A 10,456-nucleotide genomic window follows, 5' to 3' on the forward strand; every position below is an offset into this window, starting at 1 on the left:
CGAGTTCCGACCTCGGACTCGCAGCCCCATCTTCATTCCGGCACCCGAACTATTTTACACCTTGGCAACTCCTCGGGTGAGGGAATCGGAATTCCATATTATCTTTTGTTATTGCGGTAAGCGTGTACGACGGTTAAATGCTGCTGCACCCCTTGTCAAACGAGTCACACCTAGCGTCTAGATGAACCCTGTTGCTTGACGACGTGTTCAATCATGGGAGAAAAGGGTAAGAAATCGCTCGACACGCTGCCTATCACCCGCCTCGGTCCTCGGACTAAAGTGCGCGAAATTCAACATATTAGTACGACTAGCGAGTGGCTCGATACCTAACCACGAGTTCGGCTCAGGGACGTACACGTCCTCAAGCTCGCCCCCCTCCCGCCATTTTTCACGTCATACTGTTTCACGTTGCAGGTGTAGAAATTTCGAACGCGTATCGACACTTTTTTCTATAGTGATTTTGAAACCTCATTTAGCTTCTTAAAATCTGCAACATTTTTTGAAAAATATGTGATGTTAAACAGCGGATAAGGGATAATGGGACTGGGAATATTTTTGAAAATTTTCAAATATTTTCACCTTAACTTAATTCTCATACTTTTGGGTCCCCTTTTCACATTCTGTAAAGAAAGTTTGGCAATCTTCGAACTTCGAGGGCAGACTGTATGGCACTGAAAAGGCAAGCGATAATTCTGATACAATGACGATGGTTTATGTTTTTTTTTAGAACACCACGTACATTTTGGAGGGGGTAGCGGAGTCGGCAAAGACAACAACATTATGATTTATCCTCAGCGGCATGGTCATCTGGATGTTCACCTTGGTTTCCTGCAACTTTATCACAAGTACACATAAGTGTTATCCAGTTTTGTGCCAAATTGATCTGTTATTTGAATAACTAAAATTTTTATGTCATCACAGATACCACGTAGAGTTTTCCGTGCCATGGAATCTCTGTATACAGGACGAGGGGAAAACTCTGGCACCTGCAGTAATTGTTGATATTCCAAATACAAATTGCCGTGTCATCGACTTTGCACACGACAAAGATGGTCTGAGGTAAGAATATAGTTGCGGTTGTACGGTTGATTTACAACAAAGATACAGAGTTTAGAGCAAGGTCTGATATGCTATCGCCTGATATAACGTTGGAATAAATAAACTTCAACAGGTTGAAAGTGGAGCTGCTGGCCTACAAAGAAAAACTGTTGAAGGAAGAAATTCAAGTAATGTGCTGCAAGTCTGGAAACCCTTTAAAAATTCTTCTCAACGCTAGAGTCTTGGGCAAAGGAAAAGGTACTCCTTTGTTGCGAAACGGGGTTCGGAGTATTGGCATTGAGGGGGATGACGACGACGAGGTATCGGACTGGACGGGCTTTAATTCGCAGGACTGAAATTTTGACAGGGGGTTTCTTTAATGGTTTTGGATTAAAGACAAGATCTGCCTACTGGAAAGCATGCGAAATCGGGACGGTCGCTGAACTCGCGCGAATTGCGCCGCGATATAAGAGCAAGGATCACACCAGGTAAAGTAAGTTGTTAAGAACCGTGATACAAAGAAAAATTGCATAATATATCACGGAGAATTTTTTGATACTTTTCTCTTTCCAACGAGCTATCAAATCGAAGTATTAAGGTTCTATATAGAGAACCGTGTATGAATTTTATAGTATTGATTCGGCCTAATAAACATTGCTGAGTAATTTATTGTATAAAGCTTTACGAAAAGTAAAGAATTTGTACCATGTGCGCCTTAACTTGTTATCGCGAATGACACACTAATGAATACTAACATTATATAGATAGTTTTTAAAATATGTTAAACCGCGCTATTATCTCTGATTATTAATTGCATATCACGCAGAGCTATAATATGCGAATTGTATAACATAAAGTACATCACTTACGTGTACAACGATTTCTATACATTGAAATTTATTTTACTACAACTATTTCCTAAATCATCGCTAATATATCTATATTATACTTACATAAAATATACATAATATATCATATACAAAGTTTTATTATTAATCGTAAATTTGGTGCTTTGCTTATTGCTAGATATGCATTAGTAATAAATTATTGAAAAGCAATTACGAATTCCAATTATCATGTTAAACATGCACTATGCGTATACACTTGTCCTTCAATAAAATACATACATATCTACATATTATATACTCATCGTCGATTCAAATCCTATTTAATTGTGAGTTAGAGAAAAAAAAAGATTATATTCCTTAACCCATCCACTCATTACATCGTCGTTTAAATTTGCTATCATTTATCCTCAAAGACCGTTCAAGATAATCCTTCAATTTGTCTGAAAGATATTTTTACTATTATACAAGTATAGAGAAAGAACGTCTGATGACGAAAAACGGATTCATTCTTAGCAATGAAAGTTGAATTTTTTCAGTGGAATTCCGGTTGGACCGTCAACAAATTGGCAAAAATTAATACCTAGTTTAGCTAAGGGATGGCAGTTTGTTTTCGGATTTCCCCATCGCCCCTTGTAATTCATCCAGGAAGGTAACGCGTCCCGCCTCTCCCTAGGAAGCATCTCCACCTTCCTCCACGTCGGCCAGGGCGATCCGAATCCGCTTTCGTCGTACAATCGGGGCAACCGAACGAATTTATGCTTCCCAGGTGCCGTCCAAAGCCCGTGGGACCCTTTCGCGCTGAAGAGAACAGGATGCGAACCGCCCGCCGTGTAAACGTAATCGGGGAATATCGGCTTCTGGAATATCCCCTTCCTGGTCTCTTGTGCTTCGTATACGAAGTCCTTTTCCACCGGGTCGTAGCGATAAAATGCGCCGGCGTCGTGGGCTGAGACGTACATCGCCAGGGGATGATCGTCGCCCTGAATCCGAAGAAAGCTAAATTTTAATCCGAAGCCAAGCAGCACCTTGGCAAACGAGTGAGAAAGACAAAATCGCGGTCCGGACCTTGAAAAACAGGCTCATGTGCTCCCAGTCCCCGACGTGGCTCCCGTACTCCTTGAACAGACCGAAGCATTTTCCACCGACAAGAGGAATCGGCCACGAGCCCAGATACCCGAGGTCCAACACGCAAATGGTTTTCCCCTCGCTGAACGGATAAAACATCCAGTAAGTCACGTGGAAGTGAGGAAGCCGGGTCCTCTTCTCCTCGTAAATCAGGCTCTCTTCGACTTCCCGATCAACGCCGTTATCTTCGTCGTGTCCGGTCTTTGCGACGATCTCCTTAGTATTTATTTCAGACTTGCGGAATGCTTCCTTCTTCGTCTGTCGATGATCTCCGCTGGTGTTGTAAAGGAGAGCGCAGTTCTCGACCAGAGCGTAAACCGGCACCGAATCCATCCACGGTTTTTTTCCGTACAGAAACGAGGTCTTATTTCGTAGCAGCCTTTCTGTATCGCGGTTATTCGAATCCATGGAAAAATAAACACATTGCGATCGAGTTGGCAGTTTTTTTTTTTTTTTTATATACGTACAGTTATTTATACCTGCATGGTGAAAAAGTTTCGTATAATCGAACGATCGAACAGTGAGCGAATGACAGTGTGCAATAATTGTAACGCAACATGGCGGCAGAAAAAAGCACACATACAATACTGCAATATTCAACCAACCGCAAACATTTTAATACATATTCAAACGTCGAAGCAAGAAAGATTTCGTGCAAGCTTCGGTATACAGCCTTTATATTGTCGGAATACGTTAATACGGAGTCAGAAATACTACGTCCATATAATTTTATAATTCTCTTAATTTGAAGTTACGGTAAAGATTTTTTTGCCGCCATACTGCGCCCAACTAATTTGATGTAACGATATGTTGAACGCCGATAGAAGACGAGTCTTATTGTCTGGAAAATTTCTGGCTTCGAATCGTTGCACAGTTATTAAATTGCGTAGGAATGGATTACCCACGTCAAGTCGGGTGCTAAGGAAGTCACCGTCGTTTACCGCCTCAACGTTATCCAGGAATTCCGGTACTCCGAGTGGCAGGAATTCCTCTCCAGGCGCGAGCCAAACGAGAGGAGCCCAGGAGCGAATCAGGCGTCTTACTGAAATCGAAAGACGACGACGACGTCGTTTTTATTCCCTCGTTTTTCGTTGATACCTAGACGTGTACACACATAGAAAGATCGATAGTAGGTCAGCGAGTGCGCAAAAAGATGTCGAAAAAATTGGGTAAATCTCACGGTTGTCCAAAATTGCGTACAGAGGCGAGATTCGTAATTTCTCGCTTGGGGAGGGGGTACGGCTTGGACGGTTTAAAATCATACCTATTTTTAGGAATGATTTCTAAAGACAGTGAAAACGCTTGGAGCAATTTGACTTTGACGGTTTTATTATTTATAGTTTCGAAAACATATTAGATTGTTAGTTTCATAAAAATTCCTCCATCTGTTACAAACTTGCAAGCTGGACAGCGATGTTAGGAAATGCGCCACCGGAAAAGCTCTCGAGTTCGGAGTCGTTCGTTACTTATATGCGGCATGTCGCCTTTTTCTTGTTGATTTCAATGAAAAATTTCTAAAATGTTCCTGAAACTGTAAATAATAAAACCTTCAAACTGAAATTGCTCCAAGTGTTTTCATTTTCTTTAACGAAAAATCCTAAAAACAGGTATAATTTTACACCTTCCAAGCTGTCCCCCCTTCCGTTAAAATTTTACGCGCGGTGTGTGCTAGAAGTGCAGATCGTGACATTGAATATACGAATCGGGGTCCACGACGACGATGGGGTACACACGTGATACGATCGTAGGATTTGTACGAGGTTCGAGTGGTCAGTTCAGGAAGTAGAACGCGTACCTGCTGCGGGCCTGTTTGCGAGTAACTTGACCCCCAAGTCTATATAGTAATCCTCACTTGAACGAACTACTTTCGGTATGTAACCTTGTTAGAAAAAATAAAATTGCTGCAGCCGCGTCGATCGAGAACTTGAAACTGCAGAGATCAATGATCTTCGCGGTACAATTCGAGGGCAACCTGCACTACACCGTAGATCGGAGTGTATAACAATCGAATCACCTCAAAAGGATAGAAATAAAATTTTTTCTCGCGACAAAAAGACAATCGAAAGTCAACGAATCGTTACTGATTCGTCACCTGGTATAGATTTCCTACAAAAAATATTATCATCATTGCATAGAACTATTGTTCACGTGTGCTGATATACATCTGGCTAGATCCTCGCTATCTTTGATTGCAGGTCAAACTGCAGTACGCGCGATTCGTTTCCAAGATATAACTGCACTTATGTATCACACATATACGCGTCTCGTTTCCCTGTTCTCGATATTCTAGATCCCAGCTGCAAGATCGGCTAGATATATGTAGGATCACTGATCGAAGTGATCTATTGACATTTTGTACCGATTTACGGTACACGTTATAGCATCGCGCGATTTTTAATCAACAAAGTCTATGGATTCGCGTGTAATAAATATCATGCTTGTATAGTTTGGTTTTAAATATTGTCTAGGATTCTATTCAGCGGTTAATTTACGGTCAGCTTCGTAGTACATTTATAGTATTACTATGTACATATATACTGTTAAGAATTGATTAGTTCTGCAACAGCGTGACGCGAGTTCAAAAGGAAACAAATCTTCTTCAACTCTCGTGTAATGGTAACGGAATACTTTTCCCGCCAGCGCGTGACGATTTGAATTTATTATAACGCACCGTGCTTGTAATTAGTAAATATTTAAATAAGCGAGAAGACGTAAGAATTCGGATGTAATTTTTGAATGCCCAACTTGTATGTCGCGTCGTTTTTCGGCTCGGGTATAATTGTGTTATATGTATACCTTCACTGCGCGATGGGCATAATTATACCTTTCACCGGAGCGTGCAGGACGAAAGAAACGCGAGCTGACAATAAGAACTGCATCGGTGAGCACGATTTTCAAGAGTAGTAAACGATCTCTTCATTAGCGGAGCAGCGTTAAATTCTGGAGTGTAAGTCGGTGTACTGCAGACAAACAAACGAGTCAATAAAAATGCTTGACCGTTATAACTGGTCAGGTGTTCTCAACCGATTTATGGGTATAATCACCGCAACTATATCGTAACGCAGAGCTGCAATGGTACAGTGAATAAATATTTATAGTATCATTTATCCGAAACGCATCGTCACACGAAATAATCATATGAAAGTGAGATGAGGAATTTAGAAGCAAATATTTATAAGTGAGGAATATAATACGTTCTTCATATAGTGAAAGTCTTGCACGTTCGAATCACGATGATGATCATTACATCAAAATGTATGCAATTCAATGCAACGGACCTAATCGTATTCCGGAATCACGAAAGTTATGAACGTTTCTCTTGACAGTTTTCAACTGATTTTTTTTTCTTTCTTTCTCATTTATGGTTTGGATTGTGACGTAACGAAATTTTATTACACGTTCTATCGGTTTAAATAATTACGTATTAATTATTATGGATGCGGCAAATCGATCCGTGGCACGAATTATTCGACGTAATTTTTATACGTACATGTTAACACTGATTTTGAGTATACAACACCAACTGTAAGATAATTCAACACATTCGATACGTTATCAAATTAACTGTTTCCTTTTCGTTATATTTCTATAACTTTATTTCTACGCACACACAATGATATTTCGAATTAGACTAATTTGCGGATATATTTGAAATTTTCACGCAGTCTCTACAAATGGAAATGAAAAATGACTCTTACCTCGTTTTTCGACGGAAGTTTTCGATCGTAGGGCGTGAGAAGATTCCTGAAGTGTGGAGATCAGTAAAACCGCGGTAATAACGCATCGTAACATGATATTTTACAGATACGATCATTTTTCAGAAAGATAAGATCACTGACAATTCTTTGTACCGAGGTAGAAATTGGCGCTGCACTGATCTGCAGACCATGAGCGTTGATGTTCTTCGGTTACAAATCTCTGCATCTTTTTTTAACGATCAAAGTTATTTACTTTCATTTTTAAAATTCTTCACCGAAATAAGATTCACTGTATTGCAAATTAAAGTTGTACAAATTTAGAAATTTTATTAATTCACTTCACATTTTCTCTATCGCACTTTTGACTGCACTTTAATGATAAAATGAGCGGCAAGATTGTCCGTTTAACAATAAGTGATCGTCTCAGCCGCGCGGCGTTTTAAATCGCGTCTTGCCGCAATGAGATCCTTGCGCTAACTGAGCGCATTGAAACAGTGTTCAGTGTCAGGAACGAGCATCGGTCTCCGCTCTGTCTAGCGGCGTTGGCTTTCCTGCTTATTTCATACCTCTTGCATAAAATGAATGAGGGAAGAAAAATTTAGGTGAGAGGTTTGCCGGTGATAAATTATTACACGGGATACGAACACGGTAACAGGATCGGATAATGCGGCGTAAGACTATACAAACGAAGATCACATCTGCGAACGTTTCCATATTTAAGAGACACGTTAGATCGATGATTTTTGCAATTTGGTACTCGAATAGAAAGTGCATCCTCGTCTTGTTTCGTAAGCATAATTTCATGATGATTCATATTCATCTCGATTCGTATATTACAGTAAAAAAAGAGGAAGATCGAAATGAAGTTTCTTTTTCATTCAAAACTTTTACTTCACCACTTTCAAGTTTCTCAGAATGCCGCATTAAGCATCACGTATTTTTGCATAAAGGGCGCCGTATCAAAGTAAATGAAAAAGATTACACCTGATAGAAGCAGAATATATGTGTATCTAATTGCTCCATGCGCAAGTGCAGAGGGGAAAGCTTAGGCCTTTTTCGACGCTAACATAAGTACAAGTATGAGTGCATACATGTTACGTTTTCGTTTTAAAAAGTCCGCCGGAAACGAAAGCGGATCGTGTTACGTAAAATAATATCAGTGCTATCCATTGTTGTCATATTGAGAAAATAGCCCGAGCTCAAACTCGGGTTACGAATAGTATATAAACGTCGACGGAAGACCTAATATATTTGCAACGAATAATACGGTTTAGGTATACTTTGAAAGACTTTATTCGTTGATTACTTTTAAAACGATGCTTACAATTAAACGTATTAGACGTCGTTAAATATTAGTAAGGGCACTTATTCTAACGTAACAATTTTTTTTCATCTATCGCTGCGCGACTTCGTCGACTGGTTATTTGAGAGAGAAAAAAAAAAAAACCACAACAGAAATCAAAATCCCAAACAAAATCCCCATAATAAAACTTTATTGAAAGCTCTGCGGTTTCACCGATTTCCAACAATTTGTTTTTATGACCGAAACATAAATAACGAAAGAAGCGACTCATATAAACTAGCCTTGGCAAATAGAGAACATTTGATGCAAGGATTCAGTCTCACAAGAGAAAAAAAAACAACTAAAAGGAATTGGTATTAAAAATAGCTACTTAGTTATTACAAACAACGATATCACTAGTTGCCTTAATATTGTTTGATTACTTTGTTGTTTTTGTGTTATTCTGAAACATTTCTAGTCAACAATAGTTTAGCGAAAGTTTAACCGAAAAAAATTCAGGGCAAAATATAAAAATATTCAACAGAACATTGAAGGTATTTGTATAATATTGTATAGTATATAATTGCTTATAGCACAGCTGACTACACTTATCAGCTACCTACGTTTCATCGACATAAGAGTTACTTTGATTAAACAAAGTGTATAAAAAATTTTTTTTCGATCCCTCAATTTTATGTATAATTTAATAATTATTGCCATGGACAGGCACCGGTGCTAAAATCATTCAGTCAATCAATAATTCATATTGAATGGCGCTGAATTGATGAAATTCAGTGATCACATTTCATCTCATTTCGCAACAAACAGCTCCCCAATATCCAAGTTCAGAGGCTCAGATACGTTGCCGACAAAGTGGGCAGGTGTTCTGGGCTCCCGTGTTACGTGCGACCTGTAGTTAAAATTTGGCTTGCACAAAAACAGGTTACATGTATGTATTATTGAAAGAAACATATGGCACTATCCCAAGTTCTGCTACATCATCATCCTGGCAGTACGAAAAAATTCAAATAAGCTCATTCTTTTCTCTGACAAACATAGGTACGCCACATGCCTAATGTGAATATTTTGTGATCAATTTTCTTTTTGTTTCTCTTCTCTGGAGATATGACGAATTAGCTTTACCTATTTCTGTAGAAAAACTTACCTCACGCCACTTGGTAATGCAGGGGACATGAAATTCATGTCCGCAGTTAACAGTAATTAGGTTACGTTCAAGTTCCTCTGAACAGATCGAGCAATCCTCCTTTGTCCCACCAGTGTTTCTCCAGCGTCGCCTGCGCCTGACAAACAAATAATCGATAAACAGATTGCTCTACCATCTACTCGCATAATTCGGTAGGTATCGTTGTCACTAATTTTGTGATCTACAAGGTGCGCTACGCAAGAAAATGAAAATGGAAAAAAGAAAAGTTTCCCTGAAGTAGCGACGTCACTTGTCTTGAGAATAAGAAACAGAAAGAGCGGTTCCAGACGATAGAAAATTCTGAAAGTTGGCGAAGAACACAACGACATAGGGAAGGCTCGAGGCGAGGGGTCTCTACCTGGAGTCATTCGGTGGCGCCCGCGAGTTGTTGGACGGCGTTTCTCCCCTGGGAGGCGGTGGTGGTCCGGAAGCATGGGGACCCTGGGATTGGGGGGTGTCTGCCAGAAAATACCAGAGTGCAAAACCGAGGCCGACACCGATCATGGCAACAAAAGCTATGCCAGGGTACGCCATCTTTGAGTGTGTAGCTCTGCGAGGGAAATTACTGACGCCTAATTTATCGCGGCGCTCCGAGTTTGATCAACAGTCCCGTTCGAGAGCCTTTCCGAAGCCTCGTTCCTCACTCGCATCACACTTTTCATGCGACACTTAACCGTCCACTGCGCAACACAGCCACGGGAGCGACGAACCCTGCAAAACGAGCGTCTCGAGCACCGCGAAGATTAAGATCACCGTTCATTAATGCTCGTCCATTCTCCCCGCCGTCTGTCTTTTGTCTGCGAGGAACGGCGCGTATTTTATTTTACTTTTTCTCACAGTTCGCACAAGCTCAGACCACCTACAGTGACAGCAACTGCTCATCTGTCTAGGATCACGTCTCGAAGCCATAACAAACCACCGTGGCGCCCTCTGTGATTTTTTTGACAGACGAAATTACGAACGTAGCTAGTTTTTGCGTATAACGTATTTTACTACTTTTATCGATGCCGCGGAAAAATTTTGACAGTAAATAGCGGAGATTTTTACACATTCGGCATCGGATATCTATCGGATAAAGACTCATCTCTTGGCGCATGGTTCTCGTTTTTTTTTTCGAACAATCATGGAAATATTTCTTTGGGAGATTTGACGTATACTTCACTGAAAGTTGGCACCTGTTCTCGGCGATATCGGGTCTATTCCTACTTTCACGCGTCTCTCAGCTGGGGTTCCCCGAATTCTCAATCTCTAAACAATCTTC

The 10,456-nt window shown here is 40.3% G+C and overlaps 2 protein-coding genes across 3 annotated transcripts; one reads left to right on the forward strand and one right to left on the reverse strand.

Moving 5' to 3' along the window:
- Positions 1-73: 73 nt before the first annotated feature.
- On the forward strand, positions 74-2,212 carry LOC124184714 (UPF0687 protein C20orf27 homolog). Its single transcript, XM_046574737.1, has 4 exons — positions 74-226; positions 728-845; positions 922-1,059; positions 1,172-2,212. Exons 1-4 carry the CDS (start codon positions 214-216, stop codon positions 1,392-1,394), a joined length of 492 nt encoding a protein of 163 aa, XP_046430693.1. The 5' UTR covers positions 74-213; the 3' UTR covers positions 1,395-2,212.
- Positions 1,598-10,095, reverse strand: LOC124184710. Of its 2 annotated transcripts, none has more exons than XM_046574729.1 (6): positions 9,554-10,095; positions 9,157-9,292; positions 6,710-8,901; positions 3,913-4,053; positions 2,952-3,394; positions 1,598-2,866 (listed from the first exon to the last, which is right to left on the reverse strand). In XM_046574729.1, the coding sequence occupies exons 3-6, from the start codon at positions 6,801-6,803 to the stop codon at positions 2,396-2,398; spliced, it is 1,149 nt and encodes a 382-aa protein (XP_046430685.1). In that variant the 5' UTR covers positions 6,804-8,901; positions 9,157-9,292; positions 9,554-10,095; the 3' UTR covers positions 1,598-2,395. The 2 variants fall into 2 exon arrangements, with proteins under 2 accessions (XP_046430685.1, XP_046430686.1); XM_046574730.1 differs by having other exon boundaries at positions 6,710-8,918.
- Positions 10,096-10,456: the final 361 nt, after the last annotated feature.

The sequence above is a fragment of the Neodiprion fabricii genome, chromosome 6, assembly GCF_021155785.1.
Source record: "Neodiprion fabricii isolate iyNeoFabr1 chromosome 6, iyNeoFabr1.1, whole genome shotgun sequence".
Taxonomy (NCBI): domain Eukaryota; kingdom Metazoa; phylum Arthropoda; class Insecta; order Hymenoptera; family Diprionidae; genus Neodiprion; species Neodiprion fabricii.